Below are 21,550 nucleotides of genomic sequence, written 5' to 3' on the forward strand. Positions count from 1 at the left end.
GTGAGTTGGTTTATTCTTTTTCTTATCCATATGTTTGTATTTAATTTTGTAATATTTTGATGCTCTTATGAATATACTACTTTGGAAATGTGAGTTTTTATTTGGAAAACTTCCTTAAAATATGTGTTTTGAATTAATTTCGCCTTATTATTTAAAATATATGTTGACCCATCAAGAGCTAATTATAATTTTTTTTTTTTATGAATTGAGATCTATTTTAAGGGCAACTTTGCTAATGGTATAACATTTATGAACATATTATTTCAATAATAATAATTTTTAAAAGTTCTGTACAAATTTAAACATCTGACTATTTTGTGTTAAATATAAACACAATTAAATTGGTTTCTTTTAAATTGATAGGTACGAAATTTCACATTTACTATATTGTATGTTCTATATTCTACTCTTCTACTTAGGCCAGGGGATCATATTAAAGCATTATCAGAAGGGTTGAGAAACGTTAATTTGCAATAAATTACGTAAAACATTGTTACTTTGTTGTTCTAAGAAATATTTTGTCAATTAACTGTTTACGTATAATTTATTTAGCATTATTTCAATCTATATTTATGTATGATATCATAGGTTGGGGTGGAACTTATAAATCCAACCTTTATCCGTTAATTTTACTACAGAAAAAAGTATTAAAAATTTGTTTAAAAAAGCAGAAAGATTACCCAACTGAATTGTTGTTTAAACACTTCAAAGTTTTCAATATTAAACAAATGTATTATTTTATTTTATTAAAATGTTTTCATAGAAATTTTAATAACTTTGAAAGGTATACACATAAATATAGAACTAAAAATATGAATTCTCTATGTTTGTGTGAACCAAAATGTAAAACCAATGCAGCTTTTTATCATAGCATGAGTCAAGGTCCCAGATTATTAAACAAATTTTATTCCAATATTATTTTAACCACGAATCCTCCCCAAATTAATAAAAAAATTGTATTGGATTTATAGTTTGGGTTTAAACATATTAAACACTATTTAATCTGTATTCACTCTCAATTTTAATTTAATTTTTGTCTGTATTGGAATCCCCTCCTGAGCACGAGTCTTACTCATTCAGGAGTGGGCTAGTTTATCTTTCATTGTATTTATTAACTTGTATTCATTTCAAACTTACTAGCAATAGAAATAAATAAATAGATAAAGGAAGTTAAAATGCTGAAAAGAAAAGCACTGTTTTGGAAGAATAAGAAATAAATTTGAATTTTCTGTTAGCTTAATACTTAAAAATTAATACACTTGAAACAGTATTAAGAACATAAGTCATACACATAATAATGTATCATAATCTTCAATGACAATGGATTCTGGCTTCACCTTCTGTGACTAATTTAGTTATCTTGCAGTTATGAAATAATTTTTATTTTAATATAGTTTATATTTGAATATTCAATATTGATTGCAGTAAGCTGATTGTGGTGCTAAAATACCACATAGACAACGCCAACTCTAATGACAGCCAAGACAAGGATCTTCTCCTGAAGACCATGAAGTCCTTGCAGTACTGCATGCGCTTCATTGTGCGGTCAAGGCAACTCTTCTCTGAGTAAGTGCCAGCCGAGCAGAGCAATATTAAATTGTAAACGAGATCATCTTAATGGTCCATCCAAAGGAAGTTACACAATCTTGCAACTTTAGTCAGTTTCAGAAACTTAATGCAATCTCTTTCTGCTAGTATTCTTTGCTGCTGTAAGCATGTGTGTATGGGCTTGCATGTGCAAGGTAAAATACCACATTCACAAGCTAGTGTGTTTGATGCAGGCTGAACGAGGGTAAAGGCCAGCAGCAGTTCGAGTTATCATTGAAGCAGCTACTGCAGAGCATCACGGGCATGATGTGCTATAACACGGACAGCACACTGCTGGTGCAAGGAGCCTGTCTGAAGTACCTGCCCTTCACCATTCCAGACATACTCACCGTGTTCAGTGCCACTGAACTCAGGTGAATACACACGTTAAGTAGAATGCAGTTTAAGAAATACAAATAATGGCGAAGTGTATCAACATCGGTTAAAAACGCAGTAATCGTAGATTATGAAACGACGATTAAACAGTAACAGTGGTTAAAATGTAATTTGTGTGCACCATTCATAATCACCGATTACTTAAACATGGCTAGCTGACACATCATTTAACCAAAGTAAAGTCTATGATGGTATACTGTTTCTACAAAATGACTAAAGGAACGCATCCATACCGCTGCAAAGATAATAGTCAATGTCTAAAAACGACTGCGCTCACTCTGTTCTACATCGAAATGAATGTGTCCTACATTTTCGCTTTGCATTTGTTTGCCTTTGGGCCCTGTTATATTTGCGAGTTGCATTTCTTTGCTGTTACGTTAAAATCGTACAAAATAGAAAATTGAATGCAAAAATGATTATATCCCAATGTGTGGTTGAAGTATCGCTAGACTTAATTACTAGAATTTAAATATATTATATAAAAAGATGGAATATCTATAAAGGAAAAGTATGCAGAAGATGAGTAGGAATGTGTGTACGATCTAGGACCCCATTTACACGAGGGAACTGTTCATTATCCTAAGATCCATCCATAACTTCTCTTTGTTCACCCAGTGACATAGAGAAAGAGATATTCGAGTATTCCCCCTTTTAGTACAGAAAATAACAGTTACATAGAATCGTAATATAAGCAGCCGAACCATAGGAGAAATATGACTTTTTGTGTTATTTCAAGTGATCCATTTGTAGATTTTGATAAATGAAATCCCTCCTGAAATTTTCTGTCACCTAATTCCTCGTAAGAATTCTCTCTTTCCACTAAAGAAACTTCACGCTGACGCTCTATCCAAGTAATTCAAGTACTGTACAATAATAATCGTCTTTGAAATAAACATCTGTGGCTTTGGCCGCCATTTTGCTTTACTTGCTCTACTAATCACTAGTTATCTCTTTTAACTGCTCGAATATGGCCGGTTAGAGATTACTGTAACCTCCTATTTAATTCGTAATCGAGATCGATCCACTGTAAAAATGCTTAACCAGAGGTTAGGTGACAATTTCAACTGGTGGTTACACTAACCGACGTTAATGCACGTGGGCATAACTGTGCCTGTAACTGGACCCAAGATCCTAGACTATGTTGTCAATGCAGGTCTTTAAAACATTCCAGTAAAAGAATCATGTAGGTAATTAATTATATATTTTATAATGTAAATGCCTTACGGTTGTAAAAAAAATTACGCAAATTTGATATTATTTTTATAGCTAATTATTAGCTATTTTAATATTCTGAATAGTGTAATATATGTATATATAGCATAAAAAGTATTGTTCATTTAGCTTTTTATAGTAGCTGAAATATAAAAATAATGAATTTCACTAAATTTTTGCAGGCCAGTGGTGTACCTCCCCCTTAAATTACCTAATATAAATCTCTGAGAAGTGTATTTACGTAGTAGGAGTGGAGAAGAGTAGTGATTGAAACTACTATTGACAGTAATACTAATGTATGGGTAATTATAATGATAATATTGATAAATGACAGTAACTATTGTAGTGGAAGAATAATATACTATACAAATAATGCAAAGGAATGCGGATATTATGTATAGATGGGTGTACATTTCGAGTTTATCAAAGCTCTTACTCTACAGTACTAATGATATATATATATATATATATATATATATATATATATATATATATATATATATATATATCTCAAAGTCCTTAAGGCATTCAGCATTGGCAAGTACATTTCTTAGAGAGGAAACTAAAAGTATTTAGTACACGTAATAAAAATGTTTATTCATTAAAAGACTTATTGAAAAGTTGTGTATGTCTTTTGCAGTGCTTTGTTAACAGAACTCATCAACAAGCTGCCACCAAACCGCCTTACAAAGCAGAAAATGATGACTGTGAATGACATTGTACACAGCAAGCTGTTCCAGTACAGCGACTGCCGCACTGTTCTACTCCCAGTCATCACGTCTCACATCAAGGAGCTCCTGGAGTCCAGAGATGAGGTAACCACTCTAGTTTAGCAAAATCACTGCAACTATAGAGTACGTAAGTAAGTTTCTCACCAAGTAATCTGTCCAGCTTTACAAAAGAATAAGTGTCATGATGACAGCTGTTTGTTTGTTTATATGTATTTGTGTTCTTCTATAAATACCATTTTTATTTAATGCATCATTTTGGACCAAATGGTCTTTGTACAGTATTCTATGTTTCCTTAACTAATTTTAAGTTGCTTAGTAGATATAAGTTGTATATAAGTTACTCAGTGTGCATGTTTGTATTCTTTCTGGACATGACTAGAAACATACCCTAAAAATGGAAGCCCTTTGCATTTTCTATTTGAATTTTGTTTGTCTTTTGGAGATAACCACCACCACCAGATCCATCTCCAACCCTAGCTTCTCGTTGAATCTTCAGCTGTTAAAAAATCTGACCTGTCTCAAAAGAAATTGCGTTGTGCTAAGTATAAAAAAAGTTCAAATAACGAGTAGTTTGGGAACGAGAAACTGTGACTCATCTCAGAATACGAGATTGGAGTCACAAAATAAAAATCAAGGATAAAGTATGAAGTATGTAAATCTACAACATGAGACTTCCATTGTTCCTGTCTTTCCACAGACAGCCGTTACAAGGAGTTTCCTTGCCCCTTAAAAACTCGTTGTTAACAACCAGGCTTTGATTAGTGAACTTCTGATCCACTACCTAGCATGTTCAGTGCAATTACGAAAATGTGATCATTATTCACTAAATGTACGAAAATCTTTTATGGTACTGATTATCCGATTTTTTCGATTAACTGTTCAGTCCACCCCATTGATTACCACTGATAATGGAGGTTCTACTATATGTTGTTGTTGTTTTCTAATGTCAGGCATTTGACAATAAAGTCATTTGACCTCTTGCACTCCAATATTTTTCGAAGATATTATCATGGTCAGCCACTGAAGCACAGATTTTGAGGTGTTCCGAATTCATTTCTTGGTTTGAGTTGCACAATGGGCAGTTAGGAGACTGATATATTCCAATTCTATGCAGGTTGATTCTGTACCATTAAAGTAGTCCCTGCCCGGAGATCCAATTGTGGGACTATTTTACCTCTGGATAATTTTACCCTAATGGTACTCATTTCATATTGGAGTGAAAATGGCAAGTTGTAGCTGATTTAAGTGAACACCATATTTTAACGTTTTGGTGGCTACTTCATTCACACACAACACCCAGAATGTCTGGAGGACCACACCTGCTGTTGGTCGACGGGTCCATTGGACCTAGCTGGGAGATCTTGTTGATCACCAGCTTCTCCTCCTTAAGCCACTGGAGGACGATTTTAGTGCCATAGCAGGTCAGCACTAGGAACAGAAAAGTAGAAAGAGGAGGAAGGAAAGGGAAATGAACCCCTAGGCCTCGAATGCTCTAATGCCGTCGGGATCGAAGAAAATAAGAATTCAGTCAGAGGACTGGATGAGAAAGGGTAAAGAGGGAATTAGGTATTGGTTAGAGGAAAATTATACCAAATTCAGTCATTAACTCATCAAGCTGACCAGTGCTAATTGATGAGTAGCCCCTCCCTTTAGTTCAGCTTGTAAAATTATGCTTACTAACAGCTGCACCACGGGAAGGTAGGGATGGGACATTGGGTATTTGTCCAGGTTGGTTCCTCAAAGCCTTCAATGGGAAGGATTAATGGCTCTCCCCCCTGTATCCGACAGATATCCTTGTATCCTTATAGGTTCTACTATATGTAATCACATATATACTTGAAAATGACAATATTGTTAGTAGTTTACTGGAATCAAAAGTTAACGAGTTTGTATATATTTTCGGGTGTTTTGTACATAGTTACGTACAGTTTATTTGTAATGTTATGTTTATCACCTGCATGTGCATTATGTAATACTACTCTGTGAATGTTAGGCTTTCAGTAAAACATACCAGATCACTGATCACGAGCAGCCATCACTAAATACGAAAACTGCATGTCAGATGAGAATGGCACAATGCAGATCAAGCCTGTTGTAGATGCTTTCATTGCCTAATAATAATTATTTTACCTTCGAGATTCCAGAATTGAAAAATCAGTATTTTTTTTATTCCCTAACTCTTAGCATATTGGCATGTATGCCATTTGTGCCTCTACCTGCTTTTTGGTGATATGCTGAATCATGAATCTGTTCTGAGGTTGGGGCACCCTTTAAGTCATATTTTGTTCACCCTGTATGACATGTATACGGAAGTAAGCAGTATGGATAAAGATGAAAGTTATGACAGTGAAATGAGTTTGGGGTCTGGTGCCGAAAGTACCCAGCATTTACTTTTAATGGATTGAAGAAAACCCCAGAAATGCCTCTATTGAATATTTTAAAAGAAAATTTTCTTTCTGCATTACAAGACATTACTGCTACCCTCACATTGCAAAAACAGAATATAATAAGTGTTTTTTATAGTAATCATAACATTCAACAGGCAAATATTTATATAAATGATGCATTTTTAATTGAAATACCAGTACATATTTATACTGATCGATAGGGGAAAGAATGAATCCATGAGGAATCTATACTAATAATAAATTAGTAGCCAAAATTTTTCTGGTAATTTTCGATTTTCCAAAAATAATTGGTGTTAACATGTATAATTAACCATCCTGAAACCGAAAATAGCTTTTTTGAAATTTTTGTTTGTATGTCTGTCTGTCTGTCTGTCTGGATGTTTGTTACCTTTTCACGTGATAATGGCTGAACCAATTTATATGAAAATTGACATGTAAATTAAGTTCGTTGTAACTTAGATTTTAGGCTATATGGCATTCAAAATACATTATTTAAAAGGGAGGTTATAAGGGGGCCTGAATTAAATAAATCGAAATATCTCCCTTATTATTAGTTTTTGTGAAAAATGTTGCATAACAAAAGTTTCTTTAAAAATGATTTCTGATACGTTTCATTCCAAGCAAAATTTTGATGGGACCAAATTGCACCAAAAATGGATGTTCTCTGAACCAAATGATCATATTTTAATTATTTGCATGTAATAACAATTAATAAATATGTTAAAGGAATTATCATTGCACTAAATGAGTGGTCTCTGGACCAGAATGATCGCATTTTAATTTTTTAAATACAGTTTAAATTAAGTAACATATTAAACGATTTATCCTTCTATCAAACACGAATGTTCCCTGGATCAAACGTCCTATTTTAATTACGTAATTACTTTATATCTATTTCTAACAGGTGCAGCGGAGCGCACGGGTACAGCTAGTCTGACATAATTCAATTAAATAATGCTTACAGTCGACACTCCTGTAGCCTTTTGTCTGTTACTTTTAGCTGTTTGTACTTGGATGGGAGAACTTAGCCATGTTTGTGCTTCATTCAGTGATATTATTTTATTGAAGAGAGCACAAAAGACGAAACAGCTTCCATTTTACCTGAGACCTCAGATTCATTCTTTTGCCTGTGACGCAACATACATAATCAAATGCATGTATATAATTGTTGATCAATCCATAATTTTCAAAGGATGTTACTTTCTCGCATGTTTCAGAATATCATATGCAACATGCATTTTGTACATATTAATCCAGGCTGTACTAATGAACTTTATGAAACCGCAATTTGTAATATAGAGATCCAATTAGCTGTAAGATATTTAATCCACATTTTATCCATATTGCACATTTTTTGAATTGCGTTTGAAAATATTTTTTAAAATGTTTCACAAAATCAGCCAGTGAAGATTGGTATGCTATACAATATACAACTTTGCGTCATTCAGGTAAGTAATGTAACTATACTTGCAACATATTACCATACATTACATTAACTAATATAAATGAGCAAGTGAGTATGGTGAAAATCTTTTGCAGAAATATTGATTATTGTAAATGGTTTTTTATTTGCTGCCTGAAATGAGAATAGTGATGCTGATGACAGACAGTCAATATTGTAAATGTTCTTCCCAATAAATTTAACGGTTTAGTGAGAAAGTAAGCTCGAATGAAACACTGGCTTTTGTTTTACAAAACTGATATATTATCACTATTGAGGTACAAATAATTTTGAATAAATTGTAGAACACTAGCTCAAGTGTTTTGTGCTACAAATGTGGCCAACTTAATAAATTGTAGAAATTGTGATATAGTTATTTCACTCTATCACTGAACTTAATTTACTGAGATTTTTTTATCATTATTTTATCATTCCTATCCAATAATATGAAAACAATACCTTTAAATTGGATTATATTAACATATTTTCACTTCAGGTAGTACTCAAATATAATACTGCTTTGGGCTAACATGATGGCTGTATATGCAGGAAACATTGTAAATACAACTGCAGATTTATCTGCAAATTGTATTACTACATTTAATAAACTAATGTGCTTTGAAAATGATTACTAATAATAGAGGTGCTTACAAAATATAAAGATTCTACAACACTTACAAGTAATGAATTATTTCAAAAGTTCTATTAGATGTTATATAATATTAGCAGATATATCCACAAGCATGTTCTATCTTGTTATATCACATAAAAAAATTATTGCTATGTACCTTAGAAGCACAGAATCTTGTCTTATCACAGATTTGTTTTGTAGTACTTGTAAATGTCAAAATTCCATGTAGTGTTACGGAAACTGTGAACTATTGTCACAGTGATAGTAATATATCACCTTAATTATAGTATTTTCTGGACTGCAGGAGAGAGAATAGTGAATTTTACAGAAAAAAGAGATACTTTATTCAAACATACGAGTATATGTTCATTATTTCATTTCATTTATTATATTCCATAAATCTTACATTAGTAATGAAGCTTTAAGATCTGAAAAAAAAAATACAAGATTACAATTACAAGTTTTATAGATTTTTTACAATATTTTACAATTTTTTACAATATTTTGGCTACATGTATGCTTGGGACTTTACAGGAAAGTTATTAGTCTTCTTACTTCCCAATACTTGAGAACAATATCTGAATACATTGCCAAAATTTAACATTTTCTGATGTGTTTCATATTTATATTTATTCTTGATTTATCAATAGGATTATTCGGTATATGAATCTTCTTATGGTTTATAATATATTTTGCGTTTGTGTTCTTGATGTTCACTATCAACATCATGCTGGGAATTAATTACCACAGTTTTTAGGTGTTACCAAAATCTTGAATCTGGATTGTAATCAGTTGATTTCTGTTACTTCCAGATGTGTCACCTTGCATCCTATGGACTCTGCTAGCATTGTAGAATCAAACTCCACTTATGAAGGAGCAAGGGAATTCATTGTCTGTACTGTTAGAATAGTAGCTGAGAATGATAACTAGTTCATTTTGTTATGATATTAGGTTAAAGTTAAAAATGTTACATCGTGATTACATGTGGAATGAAGGCAAATAGTTCGTAATTTTTTTTACCAGAAACTAGGTGACAATCAACTCTATGCTTAAGTCCTTTAACCTATAGGTGAAAGACCAAAGTAGTCATTTTTTGTAAGAGTGAGGGATGCTAGAGCTATTCTAGAATTAAAAAATAAAAATAAGAAAAATCTTTAGTCTCCACCTGGAATTAAATTCACTCACTTCCTTCTGAAGCTAATCACCAACAAAACCACTCCAGGTTCCATAAATTTAGGCATATCAGAATACTTATAACTTTCAGTATAATTACCTAGTGTATGAAATGATTTAAGTTGTCAAAAATAGTCCAAACTTTCAATGACAATTTGATTTCATCTATGATACTGGAATTGGTGCAACCTTAAAAAATGTAATTATCTTGTAATTTTTTATTTTCCATAGCATTTGTTGTTAAGCATGCATGTCGGCACTGTAGATCCTGTAGGATTCACTTCACTTTTTGTGATGTTAAAGATAGAAAAGATGTATGTATGTATTTATTCACACTGCAATGGGTATATACCCGGTGGCAGTGGTAACTAATTACACTCAATAATGACAATAATAAACTTATTAATTAAAAGTACAATTAATAATACTAACAATAATTTATAATAATAATAATAATAATAATAATAATAACAGGGAATATCCTAAATTAAATGAAGCACGATCACTTAAAATAACATTTAAAATAAATCTAATTTGTATCTTAAACCTAAGTTCGAACTAAAACCCACGAGTATGATATGTTCATATCTCCACAAGAACCTTTCAACATTACACTCATTTCGCTGTCAACTCACTCACTGCACTGGAACTACGACACATTTCACTGATTCTATCCTGATTTCACTAACACTTCAAAAATATTTCACTGTTCAAATACTTTGCACTGCCACTATAAACTATAAAGCTTCACTGACGGGAACACGTTTCATCTACACAGCACACTTCACTGACACAACATAATTCTTCACTGATACAACACTTCAATAACAAAATATCATTTACACCCTTTTAAATACTGTGTATAATTATCGTCTATTAGTAAAGTCCTTAAGCCTATTTTTAAATACATTTTTGGTTGTTGGTAAAGCCTTTAGTAAGTCTGCAGGTAAAGCATTCCAGTCCCTGATAGTACGATTGAGAAAAGAAAACTTTCCAGTGTCCGTCCTCTGTCTTCTTTCCCTCAATTTATATGAGTCCTCAATTTATATATCACGTAGTCCAGAAAATATTGTTCATGTCTATGTTCTAGTTAGCTGTATGTGCGTATTGCTTTCGGTAGAGACTAGTTGCTTGAATAGTGATTATATATGGCTTGCATCTGTGCCCCAGTGTACATATTTTGCTGTGGAGGCACAGAGTTTCTTGGAAATACTCTGTGCCTCCACTCATGTGCATTGGTGGTGGGTATATTCATGTAACGTATGTATCCTATGCTTGCTGGTTTCTCTCAACAGCCTTGGCAATCTTGACAGCATCTTGTGTTCATATTCATGTGCGACTGTACAGTCCTATATACTCGTATTTGTTCATATTATACATACATCGTCTCATTTCCTATGTACATATGTATTAGTATGTTAGTCTTGTACATAATATTCTCCCCTCTGTCATCCACCGTAGGTTGTTTTTAGAACCTGAACTCTGTATTTGTTTGTCAGAAATACTGACGTTTGGTGTTTCAGAGCGAAGCCACGAAACTCAAAAGCAGAATTGAATTAATGAAAGTTGTTGAAGAAATGAATCAAGCAATATAGTAAGCAGAGAGAAATTGCAGATAGCAATAGTAATATACGTTACAAGAGCGGTATGTTGACGTTTTCATGTTCGAGGAAAAGATTGAAAAAGCGAAACGTAGTTGAGCTTTTTTAATTTCCGAGAACATGAAAACAAACATACAGCTCGTGTATCGTACATTATTTTGTGCGAAGATCGTTTATTACATACCTGAAAGACGAATTTCTAATTAGTTGCAATGAAATCTCCATCTTGGTTTCTGTTTAATGATGGCAACTTTAGAAAACAAAAATATCTATACTCCAGCAGGCCGTGATATACGTCTGTCTTTTTTTTCCCCCAGTCTATAAATGCGAACTTAAAACAATGGTAAGGTTATGTAATGATTTATTTTTCATTTTAATATTTTAACAATATTATTTATATAACATATTGCAGTAATATCATCGGCATCTGGAGTCTTGTTGATTTTTTTCACGGCTTCCTTAATGTTACTTGTATCAGGAATACAATAGCTTTCGTGGAGTAGTAGACTTTACTTAATTTTTGCAAATATTTAAAAACAATAATTAACAATGCAATTTAGGTGGAATTGCAGTGGTAAGTTTCCAATTTATAATTATTACTATGTTAAACGTCTCTAAAAATAATATGTTAAAAGCCTAAAGCAGTAAAATGAATGTCGCGCTTAAGCGGTAAGAAGAGGGAAATTGTTATGTGTGTTACGTTGGGAATACTGAATGTGGTATTTCACACTTACCGCGTATTGGTTCTGTGCGGAAAACAAGCAAATACGCACGATCTCACACAAAACTACTTTATAGTGCCAACGTTTGTCAGAGTTCTTTAACATTATTCTAACAGAGATATGAAGACATGCCAAAGAAATAGAATAATAAAAAAACTCATGTTGTGAGTTAACATAGCCTGAAATTAAACATGGCAATTCGTTATTATTTCTAGACAATAAGTACAACATGAAGGTTATAAGAGAAATTGGAGCAGTTTTCGTTTCAATCTTTTTCCACAATTGTGGACCTTCTCATTAAATATTTGTCAATGTTTTACTTTTATTTGTATGTAAATTCTTTTGTTGCATTTATTCTGAGTCGGCATGAATGTGGCATTAAGCATGGCATGTAGGCACTTGATTAATATTCACTCTGGCACTTCATTAATGTTTATTCTATTGAAATGCATGTTGCGTGAAATAAAATACAAATTTAACTTCTGTTTTGTTAAGAGATTAGAAAATTCAAGTTAAAATCATATTAATCTCTCAATTGATTATCTCAAATTAGCACTTAAAATAATAATATCAAATTAGATACAAATATGGCTATGCATGTTATGAAGCTTGAAAGTACTAGCACTCTGTGAATTGTAAATAAGTATACAAAAACAGTGGTGTAAGTAATGTCTCCCAGACTCGGCATTATGATTGAATCCGTCTCCCTAAGCTTTATGGAACTCTATAAATCAAAACTAGAAAGACTATAAAAAGAAGTTTGTTTAATTCACTGCCTACTGATAGAAGTAAGGATATCCATCATTATTTTAAATAAAAAGTATATAAATGGGTATGATATGTAGGAATTTGAAGAGTTCACTTAAATTTCCCTATAGGAAAAGGGGTGTCCAAATAAATAGTTACTTCACTGGGGAAAGACTATCAGAGTGAGGAAATTAAACAGCCATTTTGTTATCAACTGCTGTATAAATTTGGATTTGCTTTCTTGTGCTGTTCATTTACATTAATTTTAAAATGCTACTATTTATTTATTTACAGATATTTATGGCTTTTTATTCTGTTGCTATGTGTGGATTAGAAAGTTTAAAATGTAAATGCAAGAATTTTCTCTCTCTCTATTTTTTTTTTTTTGTAAAGAAAAAATATGAATAATCATTACTGATTGTCAATATAATGTGAAAAAGGATTTAAAATTAACAAGTTGGTTGTTTGGCTAACATTTTAAATTAACAAGTCACCTATTTATCTTTGATAATATTACTAGGTGAGTAGGTCGTAACAGTGTGTGCATTTTTACACATTTTTTTTTACATTTGCACATTATTTTTTTGTGTTAAATTCGACGTTGTGTATATTTTTTACATTTTAACTTTGTCTTTTAGACTAACAATGTAGAATGTTACAAATATTATTTTTTGTAGTTTCCCTCCCATTATTTTAATTGTATTTTACATTCAGATCGAGGAAAAAAAAAATCAGTTTTTCTCTTCTGTTCATTCTTTATTAATATTATATCAAAGAAGTAAAGTAATTGGTGTAATTAAAAACTCCTGTTTAAAATAAATTACGTTTTCAGTATTGCTAACATTTCTACTATTGAGTTGCAGTTAATAATAAATATGCAAATACATAACTAAATGGCCTTATTTATGCTTACATTATTTTGAGTTAAATGCTTCCTTTAATATCAGTGTATATAGTTGCTTTTTTCAGTAGAATATTGAATTTTTTTACATTGTACAAAATAACAATATCAACTAATCATTTGTTAAAGATTGACTTATGCTAATATTCTGGACCCTAGTTATCATGTGGTATTACAGGCAGATGAATATAATTATTTCTCTTCTTGGGGATATTTGTGGAACAGGCATGTCAAAAATCATACACTGAAAGTGCAGTGTATGTGTGCGGAACGCCGGTCTGTGCAGATTGCGTCATTCACGTGTTGCTCTTACCAGTTCTTAGCGGGAGGGATGTACAAGAATCTATTCTGCACTTCTAGTGTTCAATTAAATTGACATTTGGACATTATAAACATACTTAGCAGAAGGAAAAAACACAATTATTGTCAGTGTCTATATTTGACAATAATTGTAACACAAGAAACAATAGACTTATTCAGTTACAATTCACAAAGCAGTCGTTTGTAAAGAATCGTTTATTTACATGATTTGTATACAGTATTTCAAGAAAATATAAATATTGCAGTAATTTCGAAACAACAAAAAACGAACACAATATTTCATTTTACGTAGTAGGTACTGATTATTTCAAAGTAATACTCTTTCATTGTTCCTCAAGCATTATTGGGACCATTGGTGCACAAATGCTAAGAAAGGAAATATTTTACTCCCAATTACATGCAATAGGACATTGTGAGGCTTTTACACTGGAATCATTTCCTTGCTGTATGTTAATATAAATTCACATTATTATTAATAAATTGGATAAATTAAGCTTGAATTTAAATTTATATATAGTTTATTTGGAAAACGTTGAGAGCAAGTATTAGCAAGTTGGGAGCGTTACTGAATTGAGTTAAAAGAGTACTTCACAAGCTGTGAAGCGAGGTCATTTTCTTTGTCAGGTTTAAAGATTTATTAACGTAAGTATATTAAGATAATATAGTAACGTTAGGTGGAAAATCCGCCATTATGTATTATTTTTCCAGAAAATTTTTCCGCCTTACAAATAGTTGCTTTCTTCCTTCCCTTACAACCTCAAGATAAAAGTTGTAAGCCGTCTAACCATTGATGGCTGTGTTAGTACAGACTCCAAAACAACATCATTGTCATGTCTTGCCGTGAGAGTGCTAATTAAGAAATAAGAGTAGGCAAATATCATATTTTGAGAACTTTACTAATATGATTTAAATTCTCATATCACTATTAGGTCCACATGATATGATGAAAGCCTTTCATTTTAAAAAAATTACTATTGGCTGAGGAAAACATCATAACAGTTATGTTATATGATTCGTGATTTCTCTTCTTCGTTATATCTGTGGACTCCTCACTTTATTTTCCATAACGCATTCACAATAACAGCTCAATGAGCACCCGTACTGATCTGTGTTACTGAAACAAAAGCTGATCTGCTACTACAGGTACTGTACAGCCCTGTCGCATTCCCCTCCAAGCCGATTCACTCCCTCCAGGTAGGGGAATAGGAACTGCGCGTTGCACAGAGACCAGTGCACAATGTGCGTGACTGCACAATGTGCAGGGTTTTGACATGCCTGTTGTAGAATGGTACTGCTTTCGTCAGTGACGTGATGTAGAATTCGCTGATGCTTAATGAAAAACATTTGGTTTAGAAGAATTTTATTTGAAACTATTCCAACTGATTTGATGATTAACTGCTCTAATAAATTTATCTTTTGGGTATGTGAAAATAAACTGTAGTTACAAAATGCAAAGACATTTTGATATAAGTTTGCATCTCTGTCTCCCCCTTATAAAGAGATCATAATGTAAAACTAAGATGACTTAAAAATTGTGCAAAAACTTGTTTAATTTCTAAAACTAAATGTATTGAGACCAAAATGTTTATACTTTTTAACAATATACTGTATATGTACTGGAGATAGAGGGGAAAGTACAGGGAGATGAGTAAATTCATCAGATCATAGTACTAGGAGAGAGCAGATGGCTCTGATAACTTCATAATAGCTTTGGGTTGGTTTTAATAAAATTTTCTATGCACTTCAGCAAGAGTCCCTCTCATAAACATGTATAGAATTTGTGTGATGCAAATATCAGTAAAATTGATTGATAGATATAAATGTATAGTGAGACAATATATACAAGTCACACGATTCTGCTTATTATCTGAATGTAAGTTTCTGTTTTTGTCTGTTTTCTTGCAATGAAGTAATGTGCATTCCTTTAAAGAATTGGTTTATACCTCGTGTATCAGAAATGATGTTGCACAGATTGGGAGCAGGTTCATTGGTGCAAATCCAAAATATTTGCTTAATATACTTATGATCAGAAATGCATAATGTCAGCAAAGTTTTGTTTAGTGTTATTCCTATGACACTGTGATATTTTCAAGTGCACTTCTGTTAAGCAGAAAGGTTTATTTTTAATTGTATACTTAATGTGAGTGGTAAAGATGGCCATGTCCAATCCAATTTAATTTTATACTATTAATCAGTCATTCCAGTGTCATAACAGCTGTCGCCATCTTCCGAAAAACAAATACCACTCCTCTCTGTTCATCCATTGGCCTGGCTCTAATCCTTGAGCATCCATGGCTGCTAGTACACCAGAGTGCTGCATTGGAGTTAAATCGCTCGCTTGAACTCGGTCGAGTGTCGCACCCTCTAGTGAGATACGATCGGTCGTGATACGCTCGTAATAAATAGAAGCACAGTACAAGGTCGTCTCACCGACATGTCTTATCTTGTATGGAATGCGACAGATAAGATACATATATGTTTTGCTCACGCGGTAAAAATAGGGCTTTATTTTCTGCATTTATGACAAACGTTTAATGGAACAGTCAATGGAACGTACCAAAACAGGAACATGAAGTTATAAATAAAATAGTATGAAAAACTTCGATATACAGTTATTATTGCTAATTAATAATTATTCAATATTTGATTTACCACATATATAATATGATAGGTCCATACATAGTGTTCCGCTATATACTGCGACAGAGATAACTTCACAGAAATATAATAAAACGAATAATCATGCTGCACAACTGTTACAGACGCAAAGATTGGTACACTAATTATTAGAGATTATTATTATTATTATTATTATTATTATTATTATTATTATTATTATTATTATTACTAGAAAACTTGATACAGTTCTTGCATTGTCGTGATTGTGTTCTCCATTTATAATAATCACATTTACTTCCAATAACATCTATCAGATGTGGCAAAAACAAAATCACTCCTGTGTGGGGGGGGGGGGGGGGAAACCTTTACCTACGACATTTATATTACATTTTAAAGCAAGTTTTGTAGTTGTACTATCGAGAGGTTAGTTAAACACTGCAAAGTTTTGAAATGACAAACATCTATGATGTTAATACACAGTTCATCACTGTAACAAGAACGAATGTCTAACGCTCGGCTTATACTGTTCGAGGATTTATCACTCGTGACAATTTTACCCATCATGCATGTGCGCTACCTATCGGATTATGCTATGAACTACTTGGCGCTCGAGCAAAAACGTCCGGTGCAGACGTCTGTAGTACACCCTTCATCCAAGTCTTCTTTGATCGTCTTTTTTTTTCTTCTTTCTATGTGAATAAAAAATGTTGCATTTCTAGAAAAATATGTATCTCTGACAACTCTGCCTGCCATTGTATGTATGTAAAGTTGGCTGTGTGTTGCCAAGGCAGTTTGTTTACAAACAAAAACACTACCTTGAACCAAGCCCAAGTATTTAATTTGTCATTAGTACAGCCAGGAAGTTCATGCCCTAAAACCTTACTAAATATCCATTCTAGTATGCCTTTAAAAACCTTAAAATATGCCAATAAATATGCAGTAATAAAATTCTATACTTTTTGATATCACTAATAAGTAATTAATAATAATAATAATAATAATAATAATAATAATAATAATAATAATAATAAGCAATAAATGTAATTAACATTGTAGGTCAAACTAGATGAGATTAAACTTACATTTATTGTTGAGAGAGGCACACTACTGTACTGTGGGATTTGCTAGATGTGCCACAAAACTTTCATTACTTTCCTGGTAAAAATAATTATAATAATTTCACTCAATACCAGTTTTCAAAAATAGAATATGATGCTTTTGTTTTAATAGTCCAAACTATGCACTTTATGCAATATAAAATCAACTTTAATGAGCTTAATCGCGAAAATATGCATTTATGAATAAAGCCAATATTTGCAATATAAAATTTGGTTTGATAATCTTAAATGTTGATGATTCGTGAAGATAATTAATCAACAATTAATTACAGCCAATGGAAAAATATATGCAAATGTATGAACTTCCTGGGCCTAGTCATCAGTATTCAAGTGGCCTGCTAGCTGTAACCAAAAGAAAGTGCCTCTATTGCTTACATGACACATTTCCAGCCATAAGTATATTAAGCAAACATCATCACTTTGGACCACTGAAACCAATCCCAGTCTGTGTTAACATCATTTCTGATGCACGATGTATATTGTTTGAGCACTTTAAGTTCTTTCAAATGTGTCTTATGGGACTGGTTTGGAAATCTGATTAATCCTCTTCATTGAGTTCTTACGTGTCTTTCATCTCCTCTATAATATTAATTTCTTTAGAATGTTTTCTTAAGTTAATACAATAGAGCTCCATTGTTTTCTTTTTCAATAAAAAAAAGTCTACTGGAGATACACGTATTTCTTCTTTGAAACCTTGAAAATGGAGATACTTTTTGATGTTGTCGTGCACTTTTCAAAGTAAAAATCAGTTTAGGACTTACAAATTATGGTCATATCTTTTTGTGCACACCATTGTATGAATTCATAAATTAGTATAAAAGATTGATGGCCAGTTTGTCCAAGTAATGTTTAATTTTGCTTAACGTATGTTAAATTAACAATCTGTTTATTTTTAACGCTTTGTTAATGTATTTTTCATTTGTTCAACATAATTTTGTTTAAGGTAACCAACACTTAACTATAACGTCTGTTAGCACTATTTTAACTACGTAACAGCAGTTGGTAATGATTCTACACATGTAAGACAATTTGTGATTGGCTAAAATTAATCTTTAAATTCTATATTATAGAGTGAGTCATGAAACTTGCATAAAATGATAACCTGTTACAGTAGGCCACGCTCCATAAACAAACAGTTGACAAATGAAAGTTGTAGGTGATGTGCTGAATAATAATTACAAAGTAAGGTTATATTTCCTCATTGCTATTATGGATACGAAATACGAAAGAAATAAAATAACACTGATGTATTTAAACAGTCCAAAGTATTTTTTAAATGTTATATTACCAGTCATATGCTAAACATTCCCTTCAGAGAGACACAACATATTAATTTCGCAACTTCTGTTCGAACAGCTGTGGAGATATCGACCATATTTAACTAACTGTTAAACGAGTTAACTGCCCGAAATCCTACATTTAAAATTAACAAACTATTAACAATCTGTTAAACCAAACTGGTGTTGAAAACATACAATTTTATCAATTAACAAACTGTTTTGAGTTTAACAGTCGTTAAATTTTCTAACAATACTTGGAAAAACCGGCCATGAGTGTTACACTTTCACTTTTTGACTTAAGTATCAGATATTAAGAAAATTTGTTAATATACTCTAGTCTGACATTTTTTTTTAAATATTTAGGATCATGAGCTATGATTACGTTAAAAAAAATTAATATTTCAGAAGTACAATTATTAAATTTCTTGAGTTCTGTAATTGATAAATTAAATTGCCACGCCTGTTTATGACGATGAGCAGCATGCTGCATAATGAGGAGGCTCTGTAAGGAAAGGAAGAATATAAGAAAGAGTGTACACATTAGTTTGAAGTGTTGCCTGCTGTCTATCAGGGACGGGCTGGTGTCGAATTCCGCAACAAAACAAAGTCTGTTGCCAAGATTGCCAAGGTGCTAGGGGCCAGCAAACACAAGCTGCATACAGATCGTGGTTATTCTGAAGAGGTAAGTCATCCATCTTCGTAATTTTAATTTTTGATATATGTATTAACTGGTTATTTAAAAGTTCCCCCCCCCCCCCCAACTGTTCCTTTTACTATAATGTGTGTGTGTGTGAAAAATATGAAGTTTCTAAAGGTATGGTCACACGCCGCTACTTTTGTAGTGCTACTTTCATACTGCAGCTGCAAAAGTTGCGTGTCGTGTTCACACGTAAGCCAAAAGTAGCGCGCTGCATGCTACTTTTCGTGCTGCGCAACCCGAGTGCTGCAAAAGTTGCAACTGGAGGTTGCGAGTCTGTTCACACGCAATGCGCTACTTTTGCAGCCGCAGTTATGCTGCAGGTTTCCATCTCCGTGTTGACTTCTCAATATACATTTTGTGGTTATGTTTGCATTATTAAGAAACTCATGCGAAAGCTTCCTTATCTATTATTTGCTTTTCTGTCGTATCTAGTATTCAGAAATTGACATTATTTTTACTATAAAGCTTTTAAAACGCCTATGTACCTAAATGATAACCAACAGTATATTCACATAATCAATGTTGGCAACCCTCCTGTTTGAAACTACGCTATGGAAGATTTAAAAAATGAATTATATCGGCACCAATTATGCTCAGACTGTGTTGTGTATTTAATAACTGTTACAAATAATTTATTTTCACCACATTTAACATTAAAATATATCCAAGAAATAAAAGTATCATTGGCACATTTGGGTGGTAACACTGGTTGCAACTGCAGCAAAAGTTTCAACAAAACCGATATCAAAAATGCTGCGGCTGCAACTCTGAGAACCCTGTTCACACGTCGCTACTGTTAAGTTGCGCGCAGCATGGAAAAGTAGCGGGCAGCAGGTTCGGCAGCCGCTACTTTTCGGGTTGCACCGTTGTTCACACGTCGCAGTACAAGAGTTGCACAGTTTTTTGTACTGCAGCGCTGCAAAAGTTGCGACATGTGATCGTACCTTTAGTTAGACTATCTTTTTCATCAAATAAAGCAGGAAATTACAATGGCTCTATTTTGACAGACAAACGCATTTTCCTCTTCGTCTGATATTACAGATTGACTTTACACACATTTTCAGCAGTGATAGTCCAAAGAAGAACTCCTTGGACATCAATCTTATTTTTATTAATAATGTAACCTAAATTAAAGTATTTTTATTTGATGTACTGTTATTTTGAATTTTATAAACATATTGAGTTATATTGTGAACAGTTTATTTCCTTGCATGTAAGTATAGAATCTGTATTAAATTATCTGTTTTCAGAATATATTATAAGCTTAAAATTATCCCGACTGCCTAGCATAATTGAATATTGCCATATACTCAGTGTTTTTATGTGGTGTTGAAAATATGTTGCTATGTACAAGTTAAAAGGAAATTAGTTAATTTATTTTAATTGATAATTAAAGACCTAACATTCTAAATGTGCTAAGTACCAATTTTTCAAATTTAATTTTATTCAATCTAAGGAAGAACATCCATTTGAGAATATCACACTAAATTGTCTTATTAATTACTGAGATTTGCGATAAATTAATTAGTTTAGGAAATTGTATATTTATTATGTATTGTATGTAGATCATTTTTTAAATTATTAAGTCCACGCCTGTCGAGTAACGGTTAGCACATCTAGCTGTGAAACCAGGTGGCCCGGGTTCGATTCTCAGTCGGGACAAGTTACCTGGTTGAGGTTTTTCCGGGATTTTCCCTCAACCTAATATGAGCAAATGTTGGGTAACTTTCGGTGCTGGACCCCAGACTCATTTCACCGGCATTATCACCTTCATCTCATTCAGATGCTAAATAACCAAAGCTGTTGATAAAGCATTGTAAAATAACCTACTAAAATAAAATTTAAATTATTGAGTTTGTACTTTTGTGAATTAATATCAATAAATCTATCAGTATCTCTATCACTAAATTGTCTTTGTCATAGCTCAACTGTAAGTGACTCATTCGTGTGCCAAAAGATGGT

At 32.5% G+C, this 21,550-nt stretch overlaps 1 protein-coding gene across 6 annotated transcripts in view; it reads left to right on the plus strand.

Moving 5' to 3' along the window:
* Positions 1-21,550, plus strand: part of mbc (myoblast city) — a 131,221-nt gene that overhangs the window by 26,042 nt on the left and 83,629 nt on the right. For 5 of the 6 annotated variants that reach the window (XM_069839028.1, XM_069839029.1, XM_069839032.1 and 2 more), the window contains exons 14-17: positions 1,426-1,566; positions 1,782-1,961; positions 3,836-4,010; positions 19,460-19,570. In XM_069839028.1, coding sequence (XP_069695129.1) covers positions 1,426-1,566; positions 1,782-1,961; positions 3,836-4,010; positions 19,460-19,570 — 607 coding nt within the window. The remainder of the gene's footprint in view (positions 1-1,425; positions 1,567-1,781; positions 1,962-3,835; positions 4,011-19,459; positions 19,571-21,550) is intronic. The other variant, XM_069839030.1, reaches the window with a different exon arrangement.

The sequence above is a fragment of the Periplaneta americana genome, chromosome 11 (genome assembly GCF_040183065.1).
Source record: "Periplaneta americana isolate PAMFEO1 chromosome 11, P.americana_PAMFEO1_priV1, whole genome shotgun sequence".
NCBI lineage: Eukaryota > Metazoa > Arthropoda > Insecta > Blattodea > Blattidae > Periplaneta > Periplaneta americana.